Below are 23,592 nucleotides of genomic sequence, written 5' to 3' on the forward strand. Positions count from 1 at the left end.
ACCCATGTCATGTGTGAAATAAGAGGTAACTGTGTAGTCACAACTGATGTCAGTCTGACATGCATATTGTACTTGGCTAACCGTGCTGCTGACAAAGAGAGCATGTTTCGCCATGACTAATGCATGATAGTCTTTGTCATAAAGCTCCATTTTTGGATTAAGACTGCTATGGAAAGAGAATGTCAACGGTTGCTCTGTGAAAAAAAAACCTACTCTTACCTCATACGTACATGACTCAACTTGGCAATACTATATGGGCATATGTATATATTTTAGTTAAATTACTTGGATTTCAGTGGGAAAGCTATCAAATAGACCAGAGTGGCTGGCAAACCTATGGTTAAATGTTGCACAAGAGCAAAGCCAGTGTGAGAAACAACTCTTTTCTTTGATGTAGCCACATAATGTGATTGTTCCGGCAGTTGAACTCTGTAATAGTAGTTGCACATAGTAATAGTACATTGCCATTCTGGTACCAGCAAATGTCTAATAGCTGCCATGTCTTAACAGATTGATGTGTGTATATACAGTATGTCATACCTTTTATTTTGTCTACCGCTTTTGTCTGGCACCTGGAATATTGTTTTGTGGATGTGCGCACCCCAACCTCCAAATACCTTTTACTTTGACAATGCCAGTAGTTTGCAAGTCTCCTGCCGAGCATGTGTAGTCTCCCTTGTCCTGAGGGCCGACGTCTCGTATACGCAGCTGCAGTTCACATCCATCCTGTTTCATCTCGTACTTCCCACCAGCCTTCAGCAGCACCCGACCCTTCCTCCACTCCACCGGCACGCCAGCTTTGGAGAGCTCACAGCACAGCAGGACTGTGTCGCCCTCCTCAACCTCCTGACTCTGAAGCTCCTCCTGGAAGCGTAAGGGGTGCTCTGCAGAAATCAAAACAACACAGTCGAGTTGATCATAACCTTCTCTTATTTGTAATTTGAGCATATTCCAAAATCACCTCCAACAACATTTGCATTTAGCACTAAAACTTTTCCAATATCTGCATGTGAACAGTAGAGCACTATGTTGCATTGCATTGAATTTTACACTGACTACACAGATTATGCTTTTATCCAAAGTGCCTTGCCGTTATCAAATGCAGAGTACTGTTTACAGTTCATTGTTTACATGAATGTGGTGTGGCCTTGTTCAACAGCAACTAAAGCTATGGACAATATTGGATTTGACAACCGTCTGATCACACAAGAACAACTCACCTGCCGTTTAGTCATGGCTATGGCTGCCCCCTATATTGGTAATAGTCCTGAGTAATCTATTTTACCTTTAATAGTGAGGGTAGCACTGCACTGCACGTCCCCAGTGTCACAGGTGTATAGGCCGGTGTCTTCCTCCTCCACACTGTGAATCAGCAGGAGATTCGTCTTTCCTTCCTTGCGCAGCTCATACTTTTCTCCCGCCAATAAGACTGTGTTCTTCTTCTTCCAGGACACTAGGGTCCGCGTGTCAGAGGTGACACAGGATAGCGTGGCCGTCATACCCTCAAAGACGGTCATGTCTTTCAACTTCTGCTCAATCAAGACTATGGTCATGGACAGACAGTGGGAATTAATTAGTTATTCATAAGATTGAGTCACAGAATGATATAGTATGACAGAGACTTTGATGTATTGAAATGCTGACCATTGCTTTAAAAAGATGTTGAATTACTTATAGTGATGATGCACATCTCACTGCTCTATCTTGCAATGTGTAGAAGTCCAAATCAGAAAACGCAGTTCTCAGAATTTAGCGCTTCACCATCAATTAACAATTACTAACTTATGTCATTAATCCAATTACAAATTAGTATTAATTAATCAATTAACTTTGTGTTGCCTTATTCACTGTATAATCCATGGTTACAAGGGCGGTGCCATTATTATTTTGGTAGCAGTTGCCATCATTCAGATGGGCTATGGACAGGAACTAGCCGATCGGAAATCCTGTGAGAGCACGAAAAATGTTGAAAGTGGATACCTTTGGGTTTGCTGTTGACACGCAGGCGAGCCGAGGTCCTCTCGCTGCCGGCGGCGAAGGCCACTATTCCAGCCTCCTCGGTGGTGGCCCTGGTGAGCACCAGGTGATGCTCTCGGCCTCGGCAGCTCATCTGGTTCATCTGGTTCTTCTGCAGCATGCTGGAGCCCAGCCACCACACTCCGTCCTCATAGTCGTCGTGGGACACCTCGCACATGAAGTGAGCATCCTCCCCAGCGGTGACCGTCAGGTCCCGCAGTCCTGACACTATCTTGACGTTCTCTGGAAGGGTAGACCGGAAAAAAAGAGCTGTGTTCTTATCTGTGGAGCTCATTTAGGAGTTTCTGGTTGCACCACAGTCTGAATATTGATTTGGAGTCCATTTATGTGAGGCACAAATAAGAAATTGTGATGGCATAACCCCCAGAGTAACACCATTTGTAACCAAGAGGGTCAATAAGCCAGGAAGCCCAGGTTTGAATCAGAGTGGGGCAACTCTCCTCAGCATCTCTATAGAAATGAATTACGTATGGGTATAAAAGTATAAAAAGTGAAGTACTTTAGCTGCACAACTTACCCTTAACCTTCAGTTTGGCGCTGGTCATCTTGCCTCTGGTGTTGCAAGTGTAAACGCCTGTGTCCTCTGGCTTCACTCTTCGTATCTCCAGTATGTGGGTGTTGCCCTGTTGCTGCAGGGTCAGCTTGGCCCCTTGGCTCAGCGTTTGGGAGTCTTTCTTCCAGGTCACCGGGGCATTTGGATTGGAGAGTTCACAACGCAGGATGATGGACTCGCCCTCAGTTGCCTCCAGATCCTGCAATTCCTTCTCGAAGTACACCGAAGCAGCCGCTAAAAGGACAAATAGAACCGACAATTTTTCAGGAAAAAATATTACTTTTTACATTGTATAAATCCATGTATTATCCCTGGGCTGGAGGTTTATAAAATTTGAATGAAGAGTAAGACTTGAAATAGATTCAATCTGCAAAAGGACTGACACACAACTGGTGACACACAACATTTACAGTATATTGCAAACCTTGCATGTTATCCTAACTAACTCACCTCTGACATAGACCTCAGCTGTGGTCCTCTGTTCGCCAATCACACAGCTGTACTCCCCAACATCTTTGGGTTTCACGTTAGTGATCTGCAGTTCTGCAAATCGTCCCTCCTGTTTGATCAGGTACTGGGCACTGGACAGGATCTCATCTTCTCCCTTCCACCACTGCACAGCGACGCCGGCCTTGGACAGCTCACAGCGCAGCAACACCACTCCTCCCTCGGGAGCCTCCTGGTTCTTCAGGCTTGATTTGAACGTGACAGGGGTCGCTGGGGATGCATAAAAAAGTATCCAGTTCAAGGTCAAGTTCAAGTTTATTTAGCCATATTAACCGTATAAAATACAGCTGCTAGGAATGTACTTTGGTGAGCTCACACATGCCGCTACAGTTATGATTGAGATACTACATAGATCCAGTAAAAAATCGTACTGTATGATCATTGTAACTATAGCATCACAGATAATCCAACATGTTCAAAACTCTACTGTACTCTCTATGAAATGCTCAACTTGCAATGACAAACCATTGATTCATTTGTTCTTCGACCCTAACATCTACATCAGTTAAGTATACATTTCCTCTTACCTGTGGTGAACATTGTGTAAGTTAAGTACAGTTATTGTTGAGTGACAAAACTAGTAACCTTAACTAGTAACATCCTTACCAAATATTTTAATGTTGGCTTTGGTCTTCAGGTCTCCACACACACAGCTGTAGACGCCGCTGTCTTCTTTCTGCGCCTTCTTGATGAAGAGCTCCATGGTTGCATCCTTCTGTGTGATGTGGTAGGTGTCTCCAGGGCTGAGGACCTCGTCACCCTTTCTCCACTCCACTGGTATGCCCGTTTTGGAGAGCGTACAGCTCAGTGTGAGGCTATTACCCTCCTCCAGCTCCAGGTTGGATAGCTTCCTCTTGAAAGTGATAGGGGGTACTAAGAAGGACGACAAAATATGTTAGTTTGCCGATAAATGTACATATGCGTACACTGTACATCATGTCAGAAAGAAAAAGGCCAGTTTGGGAAGAAAAGAGAGAAGAGAATCAAGGCTTTTTCCTAGCTTCTGATGCACTAGTTATTTAAGTTAGTTCAGTTTTCAGTTTAGACTGGGCTGTGCATAACATTTTAATGTTATAGTGCAATGTAAGGAAAAATTCTTAGATAGAAGCAGGCACCTTTCACCGTGAGCTCAGCGCTTGACTCCGAGTCTTTGCTCTTGCACGTGTACTTTCCTGCATCGATGTCCTCTACGCTGTAGATGACGAGCTTGGTGAACTTGCCCTCCTGCTTCATCTCGTACTTGTCTCCAGACGTCAGGACTACTCTCCCTTTCCTCCACTCCACCGGAGCCCCAGGTTTAGACAGTTCACATCGGAGCACCACGTTGTCACCCTCCTTCGAGGTCTGGTCCTGGAGCTCTTGCTTGAAGATCACTGGGAGAGCTGCACAACCATGTTGAAGAACAAAATGATGAAGCCAATTTTACTAACAACTCATTTCATTCCACCGCTTATATTTTTCAGCAGTATGTCAACTCATTGAAATATCAACAGTGAAAGCATGTGTCTTACTTGACCATAAGCATAGATGTTGACTGCTTTCTCTTCTCTGCTTTTTTATTTAACACTAGTATGGCATTTTGTAGTCAATGTTCAGAATACAACCAACTTTTTGATGTTATTCTCCAACTATCTAATGTACACTAAATGTACTGCATAGCAAAAGAAGGGCTATACAATTGCAGTCCATTGACAATCCTTAAGCAGTTATCGAGGAACATTACCTCTGACTTTGACTTCTGCTGTGGTCTTCAAGTCCCCTGCAGAACAGCTGTAGACGCCACTGTCCTCAAGGCTCGCGTCGTTGATGAGCAACTCCACTATCTTTCCCTCTCTCTTCATCTCGTACTTCACCCCGGCAACCAGCATCTCATTCTCCTTCTTCCACTTCACCAGCATTCCAGGTTTGGACATCTCGCAGCGTAATGTCACTGTATTCCCCTCCGCAACCTCTTGGCTCTTCAGATTCTGCTTGAATGTCAGAGGGGTGGCTGCAAGGGCACAAGGGAAAATTTGTATTTTACTACTGCTGAACAATGATTCACAATATAATCAAATCAAACCGGCAGGCCTTTTGTACATTCTTCTTTAATAGTGCGTATGTACCGTATGTGAGAGGGCATGTGGCTAACCACCCTCTACAAATCTATTGAGATGCACACTATGTAGACTAATACTATGATGACAACAGACAGAATAGAGTGTGGGACAACAAACAAAGTAATATTTTTGGAAAGTTGAAAGAAGAAATTTGTTGACCAAGGCACTGTAAGACGTTTAAAATATTTATTTTTATTATGACATGTTGAATGTTCAACTTCAGGGTGTAACGGTACGTTGGTCAAAAAAGTTATTTTCACCTAACCTTGGATAAAATGACCTTAGACCAAAGAGCACCCAGCCAAAAGTTTTTGGGTTTATTCTGTGAAGAGACTGAGGGTGCCTCTGACTTGAAACAGAACACGATATCTTTGTTTGGATAACGGAAACCACTTCTCAATACCAGTAATTGAGACAATGGCTGCGGTCTTTTGATCCTTGCAGACGCAGGAGTAGACGCCACTGTCTTCCGGTAGGGCCTTTCTGATGACCAGCTCCACCACGCAGTCCCTCTGCCTGGTCTGATACTTGTCTCCGGTGCGCAGCAGCTCGGCTGCTTTACGCCACTCCACCGAGATGCCGGGCTTGGACAGCTCGCAGCGCAGCGTCACACTGTTGCCCTCCTCCGCCTCCATGTTCTTCAGCTCCTTCAGGAAGGTAGGAGGAAGGGCTGGAGGGGAAGACAGGAGAAGGAGAAGATACTATGAATGGAAAGTAGATGTGTGATGGAGTGACTATCACTAGAAGTGCTCTGATTATAAAATCTCACACATCACATCACATCTTTGGTATGATGGTCACAGCCCAGGTTGGGTGCACCAGGAGGCCTGTGTTTGAATCCTGCTGAGCTCTTCTTGCCTTCACTACAATATTATACATTGCTTTTGTCCACTACTGTATATCCAACATAATGACTCATTCAGACTCAATAGACTCAATTATTTCATTCCCTGCAAATACCCCTTGAATTATTGATGAATTATAAATACTGTATAATAGCTAATATGAACCCATCAGAGAGAACATTACTTTTATTTACATATGTACATTGTGACAACAAACAACAACATTTCATGGCATGTTTTCCAGGTCTCACCCTTCACGTTCAGCTCAGCTCCAGCCTGTACATCTTTTGTCTTGCAGATGTATCTGCCTGCATCGCTCTCCTCCACCTTCTTCACCACCAGCTTGTTGTGCTTGGCCTCCTGCCTGATCTCGTACTTCTCCCCAGACTTCAAGATCTGCCTCCCTCGTCTCCATTCCACCGGTGCTCCCGGTTTGGAGAGCTCACAGATGAACACGGCACTGTCCCCTTCTTTAGCGGACACATCCTGGGGTTCTCGCTTGAACGTCACAGGAAGGGCTGAGGAGATAGTCAGTGGTTGTAAGTCACACAATCTGGTTGGGTCAGCTTAAAACCCCTTAGCGCACAGCCTATGTTATAACCCTACTGTCACCAAAATTGTAATGGCTTTGTCTTAAAGGGACACTGTGCAGGAAATAGTCAAAAAGGTACTGCAACTATGCTGCTTATTGAAATTTGGCTGCCTATTGCCAAATATGATCTTTACATGAAAGTTTACGAAGTATTAAACAAATAATTTCTAGTATGGTCCAAGTACAGTCATTTTTGCAGCTAAAAATGGCTATTTTTGGAAATTCAAAATGGAGAAGATCCCCCTTTTCATGTATGAAAAGTGCAATTTTTCCAGTCATAATGAATAAGTATTCATGAAAAAGGTAACATTAGTGAATGGGCAGCATGAATTCTGGAAATAAACAATGACAAATCTCACACAGTGTTCCTTTAATATGCAACTTAAAGCTTTTTTTAATGTCATAGCAATGTTGTTGTGATATAGTTAAGTATTTTCAGCAAGTAGTGAATAGACCCGTCGGCGACCACATCTGCAGTACACATTTGTTTGACTCATTCAATGTGCACACACTATTCTGTGCTACACAATTTACCACTATTCCTAAGGGACGATTTTTGACTGCATAGGCTGCTTTGGATTCAAGACCAGAAATGCTACCCACTGTGGTCCTATGTTATGATCCATAAGTTAATTAAGGCAGTCATTCAGGAAAAAAAGATTAGGATGGGGCTGCATATACGTACACACCATTTGTTTGGTCTCTTGGACTGTATGATGCCAAGTCCATTTGGGTTACAAGGCCATACTAACTAACTTTGGCCAAGAAACCTATGTCTTATAAAACTGTGCGGATAAACAATGTAAACAATGACTTCTCCCATTGGTATTTCATTCGCGTCAAAGTGGTTCGTTTAATAGGCCAAGTTGAATCCTGCCAACAGCCTTACAATCTAATAAACTCCACGTTTTATAAGTAGTGCAGAGTAATCCATTTACATTCGTAGGACTGGAAATATGACACTCAGTGGTCAGCGGCAGAGCAGCAGAAAATAGACCTGGACCCAGGACCCACCATTCACTTTGACTTCAGCTGTGGTCTTATGTCCTCCTGTCATGCAGCTGAAGGGCCCACTATCTTCGGGCTGTAGGTTTGTAATGTGCAGCTCAGCAAACCTCCCCTCGTGTTTCATCTGGTAGTTGGGTCCGGGCAGGAGCACCGTCTTCTCCTTGTACCAGTCCACTGGGACTCCAGCTTTGGAGACCTCACAGCGCAAGACCACCTCGCCTCCCTCCAAGACCTCCTGGCTTCTCAGAGGCTGGATGAACGTAGCAGGGACACCTATTTAAGATACGGGAAAATGTTATTCATGATACTAAATGTGTATTTGTAATAAATGTTGTGAAAGGCATTAAAATTCACTACAGCAGTTTCCTCTTCTGTCACTACAAGATTAAAGTGGAATTGTCTTTCCACTTTTATTCAAACTACTGATCGATGACCAATATTTCCATACTAGCAAACAGTGACATTATAGCACCTAGGCAGTATATTCAGTTGAGGTGCCATTCACTCTATTACAAGTTCATGAACCACTGAAACAATAACGGAAAACTTCCTTCACGTTTAAAAACCTGCTAAGTCTCACTTTAACACACTGTAAATTGTACAGATAATTGGAGTCAACGGTAGAGTAAATGAGCCAAAGTATCTGACACAATAGCACGCCATTCATTGATAAAATAAACATTCATCAACAAAACCGAGATCCAAACATGTTGTCCGTACTCGTGACTTTGATGGTGGCCTTTGTCTTCTGGTCTGCGTAGACGCAGCTGTAGACACCGCTGTCTTCGGGCAGGGCCTCGAAGATGAAGAGTTCGGCCGTGGCCTGCCTTAGTCTCATCTGGAACTTCTCCCCGGCCTCGATCAGCTCCCCATTCCTCCGCCACTCCACGGGAACCCCGGCCTTGGAGAGCTCGCAACGCAGCGTCAAATTGTTGCCCTCCTCAATCACTTGGTCCTTGAGTTTCTCCTTAAAGGTCACCTGAATAACTGGAGAGAAATATAAGTATATAGGGTGTATATGTTGGTTGAAACATTCCTTTAAAAAAAACACTACTGCATTATTTGTTTACCGCACCCCATAATTTAGGTGTATATTGAATTCTGTATTTTGAAGTTAAGGACAACAGCATGATTCTATATTGTAGGATACAATACCATACAATACAAAATTATTCCATGCAATTTAACATGACAAATTACTACAGCAACAGAATGGATGAGCACAATACAATACAATGAACTACAGTTGTATCTCCACGTAGCCTCCCTTACTATTCACTGTGAGAGTCGCCGTGGTCCTCTGATAGCCACAGATGCAGCTGTACAGCCCGCTGTCCAGGACGGTGGCATCCAGGATCTTCAGCTCCACCACGATGTCCCTCTGCTTCATCTGGTACTTGTCATCTGGGCTGAGGAGCTCGTCCCCTCTCCTCCACTCCACCGAGGCGCCAGCCTTGGACAGCTCACAGCGCAGGCTCACCACGCTACCCTCCTCCACTGTCACGCTGCGCAACTTCTGCCTAAAGGTCACCGGCTGGGCTGGAGGCATGATGGTACACGAGCGCAGACAAAAAGTATATCTTAATGTTAATGATCAATGATACACGAATCAGACATGATGTTACTCAAGTACAGATATTAGCCACATTGTTGCAGTACTACTGCACAGTAACACAGTTTCAGCAGTTTCAGTATACAGATCCAGAGTGCCATAGATTGTAGTAATATCTGTGGCTAGTAGACCTGAGCAGAGTGTCTTCCTGTAAAAACTGCTGTGACTGTGACTTTGCAGACTATTTATACGAAAGGACCAAAATGAAAATGCAGTTCGAGTCAGAATAATATTGCCAGTGAAAATATGATGATACACCTGTAATCCAAGGAGGTTTATGAACAAACAGAAAGCAATGCAAATATTTTTAAAGGATTTTTCTTTTCTCTTTACCGATGACAGGACAGTCAGGAGTGGGAGAGAGAGCTGAGGGAGGGTTGAGATAGGACCCAGGCCAGACTCTAACCTGGGTCTCCCCTTGGGCATACAAGCCTATACAGTATGTGGTGGGCTTAGCGCACTGTGCCACAGTGACCAAGCTATGATGTTTAACTGAAACTGTTTCATTTGAAAAAGCAACAAAGTCGGCATATACTGTATTACTAATCAGTAATGGTAATCAGTAATCAGTAATCAGTAATTTACAATCCAGCGCCACTACATATTCCTAATGACTTGATCTTACCTGTCCAATTCAGCCGGGTGATTGGCTGGTTGAATGATCAACTAGTTGAATTGGACAGGTAAAACAAGGTCATTTGGAATATGTGGCCCTAGATTGAAACTAATGCATCAATTTTGCCCATCACAGTTACTAATGCTTCTAAATAAATGTTAAGAGTTAATAGTTAAGATTCTTTTATGGCAAAAAAAAAATGTACATGTATCTCCTCACTGTTGATCTTGAATGTGACTGTGGTCTGGTGGTCTCCAATTGATACGTACCATATCAATTTATATATATATCTTTATGTTTATCGATGATATACGTTTTAAATAGTTAAATATAAATATAGATGTACATCTCCTCACCGTTGACCTTGAGTGTGGCCGTGGTCTGGTGGTCTCCGCATACGCAGCTGTAGACACCGCTGTGCTCTAGGTGTGTCCTCTTGATGAGTAGCTCCACCACCTGCTCCCTCTGGCTGATCTGGAAGAGGCCGCCGCTGCTCAGCGTCTCGGCCCCCCTCCTCCACTCGAACGCGGCCCCAGGCCGGGACAGCTCACAGCGCAGAGTCACGCTGCGGCCCTCTTCCACCTCCTGGTTACGAAGCTCTCGTCTGAACGATATCGGAATGGCTGCGGAAATAACATGCAGCAAAGGTATTGTTTTTGAATGCAAATGAGAATTGTTTCCATATCTACTCTTTTTGTACATTTGTGCCTATGTGAGTTAAGTTTGTGTGTGTGTTTCTGTGAAAGTGAGAAGAGAGAGAGAGGTAGAGATCGAGAGAGAGAGAGAGACACAAATAGACAGAAAGAAATTTACAGAGAGAGAGAGAGAGAGCGAGATAGAGAGAGAGAGACGGACAGAGAGAGAGAAAGAGAGAGAGAGAGAGGGAAAGCAAGAGCAGGTGTGTGTGTGTGTGTGTGTGTGTGTGTGTGTGTGTGTGTGTGTGTGTGTGTGTGTGTGTGTGTGTGTGTGTGTGTGCGTGCGTGTGTGTGTGTGTGCGCACGCGCGCGTGTACCCGCGTGTACGTGCATGCAAGTGCGTGCATGCGAGTGTGTGTTCATAGACTTTAATGGGAACGATGCATGTTTTTTTGCCATTACCGTTGACTTTCAGGGTGGCGGTGGTCTTCTGGTTGCGGCAGACACAACTGTAATCTCCGCTGTCCTGAGACTTGAGGTTGTTGATGGTGAGCATGATGGTGAACTTCTTCTGCTTCATCTGGTACTTCTCCCCTGCCCTGAGTGACTCGTGGCCCCTCCGCCAGATGAAGGCGATGCCAGGCAGGGAGAAGTCACAGACCAGGGTAACACTCTGGCCCTCCTTGCCCTCCAGATCCTCCAGCTTACGCGTAAACTCAGCAGCCACAGCTGAACACAAGCAAAGGTTTCATTCAAGGGTAATATTGTTAGGTCATTAAGGTCATTCTAAATGTTTCAATGACAAATAGGCTTCAGGAATTTTGCGAAGTTATACTGTATGTACACACTTACCCACAATAGTCCCAATATAATCAAACATGCACAAGAAAGCACTCTCACTCTCTCTCTCTCTCTCTCTCTCTCTCTCTCTCTCTCTCTCTCTCTCTCTCGCACACACACACACACACACACACACACACACACGCACACACACATACAAATACACACACACACACACACACACACACACGCACGCACACACACACACACACACAACATTACATTACATTGCATTTGGCAGATGCTTCATAACCAAAGCAACTTACAATCGAGGACATAATCATAGCCAACATCACTAGCCGACACAACACACACACACAAACACACACACACACACACACACACACACACACACACACACACACACACACACACACACACACACACACACACACACACACACACACACACACACACACACACACACACACACACACACACACACACACACACACACACACACACACACACACACACACACACACACACACACCCTTTTCTGCACTGTGTCCTGCTGCACTATAATAATACAAAATAAGGGACTAGCTGATAAAAAATTGCCTTCAGTAGTTAATAGTTTAATAGTTACCTTTAACTGTGACCATGGCTTTGGTGCTGACTGATCCAGCATCGCATTCGTACACGCCCTCATCGCTGTCGTTCACCTCGCGGATGGTGAGCTTGGCCTCGTTCCCCGAGCGATTGGTCCACAAGCGGGAAGAGTTCCACACCAGGCAGCCGTCCTTGTACCACAGGATGTGGCAGGGCTTGGAGGTTCGGCACGACAGCACCAGGCCACCACCCTCGATCGCCTCCACGTCCTCCAAGGGCTTGATAATGGTGGGACGCCTCTCTGGAAAAGTCACAAAAAACAATACACAACACCAGTAAGCAGCCAGTTAGCATAATTATGCCATACACCATACACCATCATTTGTTGAAAGATGTTATGATTGAATATAGACTGAAGATAATTAGATGACTTAAATGTGACGAGAAAATCAATAATCACTTTGTCTTCATCTCTCCCATACACACCACATACAGTAAAGGGTAGAGCTGTATAAAGTAGAAGACACAAACTATTCTTACAGATGTAATTGCAACACTAGTTGAAGCCATGTAATATCATACCACTAGTGTTGTAATTACATCTGAAAAAGTACTTCTACTTCTAATTTATACAACTCCTGTAAATGGTCATCATTACAGTTGGTACCTCGGACCAGCAGCGAGGCGTACGACCGCTTGTCTCCGGCCACAAACGAGACGGTTCCCGAGTCTTTCCTGGCGAGCCGCTTGATGGTGAGCGAGTGGTAGCCCCCCACCATCACCTGGATCTCGTTCAGGTCGTTGGTGTAGAGCTGCGTCTCGTCCAGGTACCACTTGACCTCGATGAAGTCGCTGGGGCAGATATGGCAGCGGAACATCGCCGTGTCCCCCTCCAGGCACTCCACGTCCTCCAGCTCGTCCAGGATCAGCACCTTACGACCTGGAGGAAGTAAGAGTCACCATGTCAACAACACCTGCCACTAATGTATTCTGATACAGAGGTATCATGAAGATGGCATAGACATTAGACACCACACTAGGATCAGAACCTTACAAACTGGAGGAAGCGTCACCAACATGTCAACAACACCTGCCACTACTGTATTCTGATACAGATGTACAGTATCATGAACATGGCACAGACATCAGACACCACACCAGGATCAGCACCTTACGACCTGAAGTAAGTAAGAATCACCAACATGTCAACAACACCTGCCAATACTGTCTTCTGATACAGAGGTATCATGAACACGGCTGGCAGTATGGGCATATGTACCTATATGTATTGACTAAAGCATATACATTAGCCACCAAGCTCGTCCAAGATTAGCCCCTTATGATCTAATGGCATGAAGGTATCATGATATAATGTAGAGATGCATATGCTATGTCACTAGGGTTAAGTCTATACTGTATTGATACACGTACGCATTATTCTACGTCCCTAAGCTTGTCCAGCACCTTACAGCCTAATGATACAGAGGTATCGTGATATAAAGGTACTTAAATATGGCTGTCAGAATGGGCATATGCACTGATTTGTATTGACTACGACATTAGACCACTCCATGTTCTCAACCTCGTCCGGAATGCAGGTGATTACATGAATAAATCCATCTACTTGACCAAGGGGTTGTATCAGTTAGGGTCAATGTCTTTTAGGTCAAGGGCAGGTATTGCACTAGTTGTCACAAATGTTGGTACATTGTACGTTGCTGATTGTGTCTTCTTTTGTAGGTCCCTTTGGATTTGGAGTGTCGGCACTGCAAACTGTTGGCACTTTGGAGTGTAATGCAATGTAACAACACTGATTTTCTGAATCTGGAATCTCCATTTCTTTTCATAACTAAGGCCTATATACAGTACAAAGGTTTGATAGTCACATCACTCAATTTGCCATTTCCCTCCACTCTCTTTACCATGGATGGTGAGCAGTGCCTTGGACTGCATGGTGCCGACGTCGCAGGTGTAGACGTCTCCGTCGCTCCTCTCCAGGTTGAAGATGGTGAGCGACAGGAACACGCCCTTCTGCTTCATCAGGTACTTGCTGCCGCTGCTGATCACCACCAGGCCCTTCATCCAGGTCACCTTCTTGGCCTTCTGTTTGGTCTCGCACTCCAGAACCACCATGCTCTTCTCCTCTGCACGCGTGTCGCGGAGGTCCTTCGCAAACACGTGCTGAAGATCTACAGGAAGGCATTTCGCCACCAGGAGAGTAAGGTAAGTTCACCAAGAGAAAAGCAATACAGAGAAAAGTATGCACACACACACACACACACACACACACACACACGTTATACAGTATTCTACCACAAAGGGCTTGTCAATGGGTTACCCATTGGTCCTTTAAATGGTCCTTGATTGGGCCAGTCCATCACAACTACAAACTTCCTATCAATCATGTAAAAAGGAAATGGCAACTTGCCTCTGACTGCCAACTTGGCCCGTGTGGCAATGCCATCCGCCTCGCAGCAGTACTCTCCAGCGTCCATGGTGGTAGCATTGCGAATGATGAGCTTCACCAGGTAATCCTTCTGCGAGATCTCGTATTTGGGGCTTTCTCTTATCAGGTGCCCGTTCCTCAGCCACCTGATTGCGGCCTCGGGCTTGGTGATCTCACAGCTCAGCACGGCGTCCTCTCCCGGGGTCACCTGCACGTTCAGCATGTCCCTGAACACCCTCACTGGCCTCTCTGTGAAGGACATGCGTAGAGAGCAGAGACCACACAGCTACATTTACAATGAATGGAATTTCACTTCGGGTATATGGGTCTGTTGGCAATGGATCTACAGTGGATGGGTCACCTTTGACAAAGAGCATGGTCTTGCAGCTGAGGTCTTTGATGGAGAAGAGGACGTCTCCGGCGTCGGAGAGGATGGCCTCCTGGATGTTCATCTTGTGCCTGCGGCCGTTGCTGGAGAGCACCATCCTGCCGTTGGTTTCCACCAACTGGTCTTTGAGGAACCAGGTGGCGGCCTCCAGGAGCTCATGAGACAGCACGCACTCAAAGCTGCAGTTGTCCCCCTCGAAGACCGCCGTCGTCTTCAGCCGCTTGGCTATGGTTATGTGGAGGTCTGAACAGAACAAGAAGTTTATTTTCAATTAAAAAAAAACTTTATTGAGCATATTGAACTAACATTGTAGACAAATGTCAAACATGTCACACAGCCATATGTATTTTCTGATGAATACAGCACATATTACAGTTTATTTTATGGTGAATACACATAATGCACTGCCTTATAGTCCAGTATAGTATAGCATAGTATAGTATAGTATAGTATAGTATAGTATAGTATAGTATAGTATAGTATAGTATAGTATAGTATAGTACAGTATTGCATGTACCATGGACTGTAACTGTGGCTTTCGTCTGGCTGGTGCCCAGGTCGCAGATGTACTCCCCTGCATCATCCTTGCACAGATTGTGAATGACCAGGGCCAAAGACCTGCCGGACTGAAGGATCTCATACTTCTCATTGGCGCCCAGGATGACGTCATCTCTCTTCCAGGTGGCGTCCACGTTGAGCTTGGAGGCTTCGCACTGCAGGCAGATGTCTGCCCTCTCCTCACCCGACATGTTCTCCAAAGACCTAATGAACACGGCTGGCCTCTCTTTGAAGACCAACCAACCAATCAGACCATCAGGGGTATGTTCAAAATATCGGTATTGGAATACTGTACTGCGGGCCTCTTCACGATACATGTTTCGATACGGAGGCGTCAGTATCAATATTTCATGTGCAACACACAATTAATTTATCAAGTTGCTGAAACTGCATCTGACAGTTGCTCCTTGCTATGCAGTAGGGGAACGTCTTTGTGAAGGCTGTGTTTTACATACACTACAGTGTAACTGTTGCTCTACAGAAAAAACTAAAAAGTAACATTTGATTATATACAGTACATATGTCTGTTTCCTTAAAAATGTTTTTTTTTTAAAAGAAGAAAAACTAAAAAAGCCTAAAATATTGGAAAAATCGCCTTGAAGACCATGTATCAGGATGCACATGTATCGCAATACATATCGTATCGTGACCCCTGGGATGTGTATTGTATCGCAAGATTGTTGCCAATACCCATCCCTACACACAATATGAGTAAAACATCTCTGGTAGTTCGGAAAACATGTGCAGCTATCATATGTCTTGTGCACCAGGGAGTATTCCAAGAACCTGGCTCAGTAGTAGGCCTAAACCCAGTTAAGTTAACCTTGTGGTATTGGTAAATCATCTAAAGGAAGGGCTTGGAGTACTTGTTTTCTTACCTAAATGACATCTGTGGGCTATCTATTAGCAGGCTTACCACTTCCTGTAGGTTAACCTTGATCACTTCTATCCATGTTCTTGGAATACCCAAGGAATAATGTGTTTGTCTGTAAATACTAATAAATATACATGATCAAATTATTTCATGTTCTGTATGAACAATAAATCAATGAAAGCATCGCTTGGCAAAAAGTAACAGGAATTTAGCACTTCCTGGTACCCTGATGTATTTGCCTTCTACTACAACTACGACTAGAGCTTCGGCATTCTTCTCAAGTAAATAAAAACACCATTAGGTCACTTGATAGAGCTGTGACGTAGACTTGTTATGAATGCTTGGCTCTCACCTCGGACTTTCAGCATGACTGATTCGCTGACCCCCGTGGATTTAAAGGTCACCCGTGTCTGTTGTGGCGACAGTCTCTTGAGGGTGAGTGTGTGGGTCTTGCCCTGGCTGTTCATCCGGTGGACGTTGTTGGTGTGAAGCATCTTGTCACCGAGAAACCACTGAACACTGAACACCTCTTGGTTGAGCTCACAGGTGAAAGTGGCAGAGCCGTCTTCTTCCACCTCCACAGGCTGCAGGTGCTTCACTATCTTCAGTCTGTAGACTGTCAGAGGTCACGACATGGCCAGGTAGAGGTCATGGTAAATACGTCATCAAAAAATCCCATAGATATATTTACTTTCCATTTTTCTGGACTGTCAACCATTGTAAACTACTGTTCTTATCATACAGGGTATGCTCTGTATACCAAGGGTGGATTGATGCACAGGAGTCAATTAAACTCCTTTTGAGGACTGCTTCAGAGGACTGTACAGATGTCAGAGGTCACTGTTCACACAACCACTTGTACTACAATGTACTACAACAACTACAATGTACTACAACAACACCAATGAAAATCTCCAAGGACACTCACCCTCTACTTTGAGAATGCTCTTGGTTTCTGTTCCTCCCGCCTGACACGTGTACTCTCCAGAGTCCGCTCCTCTCAGGTTGTTGATGGTGAGCTCGACCCGGTTTTTCTGTCGTTTCATGCTGAATTTATCCGAGTCTATCAGCAGGCTCTTTCCTTGGAACCAGCGCACCAGACGAGGGGAAGGACAAAAGGTGCAGCTGAGCGTGACTGTGCCTGCCTGGTCCTTGGTTGTGATGTCCTCCAATGGCTGAACAACAGTCAATCGGCGCTCTATATATGATGAGAAAGAAAAAAATATATATGTGTATATATATTTATATATATATACACTTATACAGTGTATATATACTGTATACTTATATTATACTATATATAATATAGTATAATAATATTATACTTATATATAATGCATATAATATTATACTTATATATATACTAGTGGTGTCAACAATGATCGATTCGGCGATCCAATCCAATGCGGGTCATGGACGATCCAGGATCGATGCGGCAAGTTCCAGGATCGATGCGGCAATTTTTTTAAGTTTCAATTACTTCCGTGGATATTTCGAGAGCAAATGAATGTTAAATTAAATAAAAGTACTTCAAAGCATTGCAAGACTGATACAGACTGATCCAGAAAACAGCCAATAAATTGTTGCTCAGTATCTGACTACTTGTATTGCCTCATCATGACTGATGAAACATTTGCTTTGCTTTCAGTAGAAATGTAATGCATTGCAATGCATTGTAGAATTGAGTCGGATCGGATCAAATCGCATAAAATCGAATCGGATCGCTACCTCCCGAATCGTGATCGAATCGGATCGTGAGGGCAGTGCCAATCCACACCACTAATATATACACTATACTGTATATTGTTGAAAATAATATTGAAAAGAAATTTCCTTTTCAGTAGTTGTTATATTGTCCACATCAAAATGGTCTATGCCAACCTCAGGAATAAAGTTAGGTGTGCTAAATCCAACACTGCAGGATGAGGAGACATGCTTTTCAGTTTGCCGAAAGCAACAAAAAGTTTTTCTAACAGTATGCTTTATGCTAGAGATATGGATGGATTCCTCCTTACCTTTGACAGTTAGCTGTGCTGTGGATTTACTCTTGCCGAAGGTGAACTGCACAGGCCCGGACATGGTGCTGTCGGTGGTGAGGAAGGTGAGCCAGTGCACGGTGCCCTCCTTCTCGATCTGGACCTCCTGGCTGTCCACCAGAACCTGCCCGCTCAGGGTCCACTTCGGGGGCCGCACCGACTTGATGCTGGTCTCCACGCAGAACTGGGCCTCGGACGGCTCGGTCACCACAACCGAGGTGAGCCCTCGCACTATGCTGATGGCCTGCTCTGCAAGAACGGACACCATTCCTATGTATCAGCAGCGATGCCACAGGCTGCTCAGACCAACAGGCCAACAGTGAGGTAATATGCTGAGGGTAATTCTTCATCGCAGATTATTTTAAAGTGATTCTGTGCCATTTTTGGAAATGAGCTAATTGTACACCCCTCCTTGAGTTAAATGATTGAGTCTTACCTTTCTCCTGTACATTCTTTAAAATGTGCCATTTTTGCAAATACGCTCATATTACACATGCCCTTGAGTTAAATGATTGAGTCTTACCTTTCTCCTGTACATTCAATCGTTCTCTGAGTATGGCAGTGCACATTTTACCTCCATGCTAGCAATTAACATTGAATCCGATGAGACCAGCTGGCGGCTAGGTGGTCTCAGAGGATTTAATGTTAATTGCTAGCTTGGAGGTAAAATTTGCACTGCCATACTCAGAGAACGGCTGGAAGTACAAGAGAAAGGTAAGAATCAATCATTTAACTCAAGGACAGGTGTAATATGAGCGTATTTACAAAACAGGCACATTTTAAAGGGACACTGTGTGAGATTTTTAGTTGTTTATTTCCAGAATTCATGCTGCCCACTCACTAATTTTACCTTTTTTAATGAATACTTACCACCACCATCAAATTCTACGTATTCATTATGACTGGAAAAATTGCACTTTTCATACATGAAAAGGGGGATCTTCTCCATGGTCCGCCATTTTGAATTTCCAAAAATTGACATTTTTAGCTGCAAAAATGACTGTACTTGGACCATACTAGAAAATATTTGTTTATTACTTAGTAAACTTTCATGTAAAGATCAAATTTGGCAATAGGCAACACAGTTTTAATGAGCAGCATAGTTGCAGTACCTTTTTTGACCATTTCCTGCACAGTGTCCCTTTAAGTCTAAGAGTTAGTTGAAGTTGCTTCAACTCTGCACGCTGAATATTTATTCATTCATTCATTCACTCATAATGACTTGAGAGAGCTAGTAGATGCAGTGACATCTTATTTTGTGAATAAATGTTTCTTGTTTAACAGGACACACAACATGCACTCAATCGTAACCAAGACATCACAGGTCAGGTCACACTCTGACTCTGGTCAAAATCCGAATCTGAGCATCTCACCCTCGACCAGCAGCTGGCACGACGTCTTGTCATCACCCGCGTCACAGGTGTAGGTGTCCTCGTCCGAGGAGGCCACATCCTCGATGACGAGCTGCCTGTACACGTCATCGCTGACCACCTGAAACTTCCTGCTGGGGACGATCTCACGGCGGTTCTTGTACCACTTGACCTGGGCACTGGGGCGGGACACCTGGCACTCCAGCAGGCCGCGGTGCTTGTACATGGCAATCTTCACTTTCAGGGGCTTAGTGATCTGAACTGGGAGCTCTAAGACAAGAAGACCAATGATTTGATAATACAGAAGTGAAGAAAAATACTAACCAAAAAGGAAAGATCTTAGTGACGTGCATTTAGTAAGGCATTACATTATTTCATTAGTTCACTCTCTGAAATTTGGATTAAGCATGGATGCATACATCTTCGTTCTCGCTTCTCGTGATTGTGCCGCTCTGGCAGGAGAGAGGCTGTCCACGTGGTGGACTGATCACCAAAGTGCTTCACTGGGTCCACAGGGACCACTGCACTCAAGAAGCTGAGAGATTACGTTGAGTATTGGGCAAGATAGCTGGCCGTGGTTCTGAAGTACTACCACGGCAGAGAAATGTCTTTGCAGAAAACATTCTCGAGCTCAGGAGTACGGGCGCCACAAAGAGCTCGGGCAGTATCTGCACCCGCAGATATGTGTGAACACCCCCTGGTGGATGATGGTTGGAGAGCAATGGAGTGAGGTGATCTGAGAGGAAGCTAGGGCAAGATGCTTGACGAATCGATAGAACAGCAGTGTACGAGAGGCGAACGGGGAGGTGGTGGGTGTGAACGAGAAAGAAAATTTCTGACTGGAGACAGGTGAGTGGAGAATAAATGCTGGCTAGTTAATTAAGGGGCGTTCCAATTGTTCTGTGTGCTGAAATTCCACCGAATGATGGCAGAGCGGAGAATGAGATGCAGCTGGTTAAATAGGCGTGCCTATCTTTTCGTGCTGAATTCAGGCAAATAACAGTTGAGTGCAGAACAGTGAGCAGGTGGTAAATTAGGCATGCAAAATTTCATTATGCTTCTCTCGAACTTTCGTTTTTAACAAAACGTGCATTTATTAAGCACACATTTTATTTTGTTCAATGTCAGAATAACAGAGTTATATTATATGACTGTTAATCCTAACAAGATATTTAAAAAGTCTGTGGTAGTGTAAAGTAACTAAGGTAAACGTTCACAAAAGATACTTACCTTCTACACTTAATGTGGCAGTTGAAGATACTCTTTCTGCAGAAAACTTTATTTCTCCTGCATGCTCTGCTTTAACTGACCTAATGGTGAGTGTGTGTTTTTTGCCTGCACATAACGAAATAAAACAATTGTTTCATGACACTTGTATTGTCTCTTTTATCTATGGTTGAATGAAAAGGGGCAAGGTGTTCAAACAAGTGTGTTTTGTGAAGAAGGCAATGTGGCAATTACTTTCAAGTACTTTCAAGCAAGTACTTTCAAACAGCTGACCAACAGCCAGGCTAATGGAAGTTGAATCAGCTTGAGCTTACCTTCATGTTTGATTTTGACATTGTCCCCTGGCTTTAGCCTGCTGCTGTTGATGTACCACTGTCCATCTACATCCTCCAGGTTGACTTCGCATGTAAAGGAAACGCTTTCTCTCTCAGTTACGTCTTCATCGAACAGGCCCCTCAGTATTCTGATGTCCCTGGCTGGAAGATAGACAGGGAATATGACTGGGATAAAGGCTAAGATATGCAAGGACACGTCCACAGGCCTAAAACAAAATGTTTTGTTTTTTTTCTTCCTTCATTACTCTGTGTTTATACTGTGACAGCTCCTACCTCTGACTACAAGGCGAGCCGATGTCTCAACGCCCTCAGACTGGAAGGAGAACACACCAGCATCTCCCAGCGAGATCCGGGGAAGGGTCAAGACGTGTTTCTTCCCCTGGGCTCCAATCCGACAGCTAGGCTTGGATTTAAGTCGTGTGCCATCCTTGGCCCAGAAGCCGTCCACAAACGCTCGACTGAGAGTCACCTCCAGTGAACAAGACTCCGTCTCTAGAAGCTCCACGTCCTCAAGACCTTTCACAATCTCTACTTTCACTGGTGAGTCAACAGATGGGTGAGGTTGATTAATTGTGCAATCAATTGTGACGTTGATAAATTGCCCACTCAAGTGTGCACTACTGTAAGCAGTGTCAATATCTACTGTGAATTCAGGGCTCAGAAAATTGATTATCATGATATGACAATGATGACATGTTAAATAAGCTGTTTCCAGAAGGTATTAGGCCTACTTAAGGTATTACTTAAGGCCCTGTGCACTGTCATAGTGGTGTATTCTATGGTAGTTTTTCAGTGACTATTATAACGATCCATTGGTGGAATGGCGTTTGTTAAGGCGCTACACATGGCGTTAGCTTTGTGGCAATAGTTCCTTAACTAGTTCCTTAACTTTAGTGGCACTTCCCTAAAGAGATTGGGATTAGGGTTAGGGTTAGAGTTAGGGTCTTAGTTGCCTTGTGTTGCCTGGCCAAAAATCAGATATAATAATAGTTTGGTATGCTACAGGTTACAAAATGGTGGTTATTCCTTGATGCAAATATGTTTTGATTCTAAATATGAGCAAAGTACTGTAGAATTATAATAAACTACTAATTTACCAGAAACAAGCCACTCGGGGAGTGCCAAAACAGGGAGAAAGGAATTCTACTTGTGGCTAAATAAACTACAGGAAGCTAACACACACACACATACACGACTGGGCCAGGCCAGGCCAGGCCACTGGAGACAGCTGCTCTTCTGCTACATTCCTAATCTGAACTGAATCAACACCAGTAAATTACATCATGCGTCATGATACATTTTCACAGCCCAACATATCACAGCCTATTAGTGAGAAATAACATTGTGGCAAATGCTGCATGGCATTGGGCCTGTATTTTCATGGAAAGTAGAAAGTGCTCTTACATGCCATATTGAGCGTTGTTGATCTCAATCCTTCAAGGTGGGCAGTGGGTGGACCTTAACCATGAAAGGGGTGCTCCTCAGATCAACCTGTAGAGATGTATGTCCAAGAAATATCACAAACATTAGAGTATCACTATCATACACCTGACACGGCCTGGATACTATCATATATAATATCATATACGTATATCATACACCAGCACTGGCCATGGATATCGCAGTCTCCACAGTACCCACTAAATTCTATTACAAAATCAAATTAGCCTTACAAATCCTCATGGTGAATACAACATGGCGGAGCCACATTCATTTGGGCAAGAGCCAGGTCCCATCTCTTGATTGCAAAACAAGGAGCTTCAGAACTGAAACTAAACACATTTACTCATTGTTTACTTTACAGTGAAACTTGATATGGGATAAATGCCACCCTTCTCTTCATTAAAGACACCAACCTGGGCTAAATTTGACATTGACACGGGGGCCAAACAGAACCCAAGGCCAAAAACTTCAGCTCACAGTCCCCTGAGAAATGAGGTGCTGTGTACTTGTGGCTGCATGTGCGCGTGCACACACACACACACACACACACACACACACACACACACACACACACACACACACACACACACACACACACACACACACACACACACACACACACACACACACACACTCACTCTCTCTCTCAGACTCTGACACAGAGACACACGCGTGCGCACACAGACACAGAAACAGAAACACAAACACACACAGGCACACACTGGCCCTATGTCTCTCTGACACACACACACACACACACACACACACACACACACACACACACACACACACACACACACACACACACACACACACACACACACACACACACACACACACACACTCTGACAGATACAAATACACACCAACACATGCAAAAACTCTCCAGGGACCCGATTTCCCCTATTAGCGCCAGACTATCAGACACCTGACACGGCCTCTCTGTGCGTATGTCCAGCACTGACCATGGATATCGCAATCTCTGAAACTAGGACAGCCATTGCATCCAAGGAACATTC

At 44.3% G+C, this 23,592-nt stretch overlaps 1 protein-coding gene across 6 annotated transcripts in view; it reads right to left on the reverse strand.

Annotated features, from left to right (window-relative positions):
- obscna (obscurin, cytoskeletal calmodulin and titin-interacting RhoGEF a) overlaps positions 1-23,592 on the reverse strand; it is a 72,044-nt gene that overhangs the window by 47,828 nt on the left and 624 nt on the right. For 2 of the 6 annotated variants that reach the window (XM_063201499.1, XM_063201498.1), the window contains exons 2-30: positions 22,535-22,621; positions 21,404-21,667; positions 21,110-21,271; positions 20,799-20,903; positions 19,572-19,838; positions 18,178-18,447; positions 17,091-17,360; positions 16,515-16,778; positions 15,248-15,514; positions 14,704-14,973; positions 14,325-14,591; positions 13,819-14,085; positions 12,564-12,836; positions 11,934-12,197; positions 10,967-11,233; positions 10,226-10,492; positions 8,914-9,180; positions 8,362-8,628; positions 7,648-7,914; positions 6,293-6,559; positions 5,600-5,866; positions 4,821-5,087; positions 4,213-4,479; positions 3,704-3,970; positions 3,041-3,307; positions 2,555-2,824; positions 1,981-2,259; positions 1,286-1,543; positions 618-884 (exon numbers count right to left, since the gene is read on the reverse strand). In XM_063201499.1, coding sequence (XP_063057569.1) covers positions 618-884; positions 1,286-1,543; positions 1,981-2,259; positions 2,555-2,824; positions 3,041-3,307; positions 3,704-3,970; positions 4,213-4,479; positions 4,821-5,087; positions 5,600-5,866; positions 6,293-6,559; positions 7,648-7,914; positions 8,362-8,628; positions 8,914-9,180; positions 10,226-10,492; positions 10,967-11,233; positions 11,934-12,197; positions 12,564-12,836; positions 13,819-14,085; positions 14,325-14,591; positions 14,704-14,973; positions 15,248-15,514; positions 16,515-16,778; positions 17,091-17,360; positions 18,178-18,447; positions 19,572-19,838; positions 20,799-20,903; positions 21,110-21,271; positions 21,404-21,667; positions 22,535-22,541 — 7,228 coding nt within the window. In that variant the 5' untranslated portion in view covers positions 22,542-22,621. Of the gene's footprint in view, positions 1-617; positions 885-1,285; positions 1,544-1,980; positions 2,260-2,554; positions 2,825-3,040; positions 3,308-3,703; positions 3,971-4,212; positions 4,480-4,820; positions 5,088-5,599; positions 5,867-6,292; positions 6,560-7,647; positions 7,915-8,361; positions 8,629-8,913; positions 9,181-10,225; positions 10,493-10,966; positions 11,234-11,933; positions 12,198-12,563; positions 12,837-13,818; positions 14,086-14,324; positions 14,629-14,703; positions 14,974-15,247; positions 15,515-16,514; positions 16,779-17,090; positions 17,361-18,177; positions 18,448-19,571; positions 19,839-20,798; positions 20,904-21,109; positions 21,272-21,403; positions 21,668-22,534; positions 22,622-23,592 lie in introns of those variants that run through there. The other 4 variants (XM_063201500.1, XM_063201501.1, XM_063201502.1 and 1 more) reach the window with 4 other exon arrangements.

Source organism: Engraulis encrasicolus, chromosome 6, assembly GCF_034702125.1.
Source record: "Engraulis encrasicolus isolate BLACKSEA-1 chromosome 6, IST_EnEncr_1.0, whole genome shotgun sequence".
NCBI lineage: Eukaryota > Metazoa > Chordata > Actinopteri > Clupeiformes > Engraulidae > Engraulis > Engraulis encrasicolus.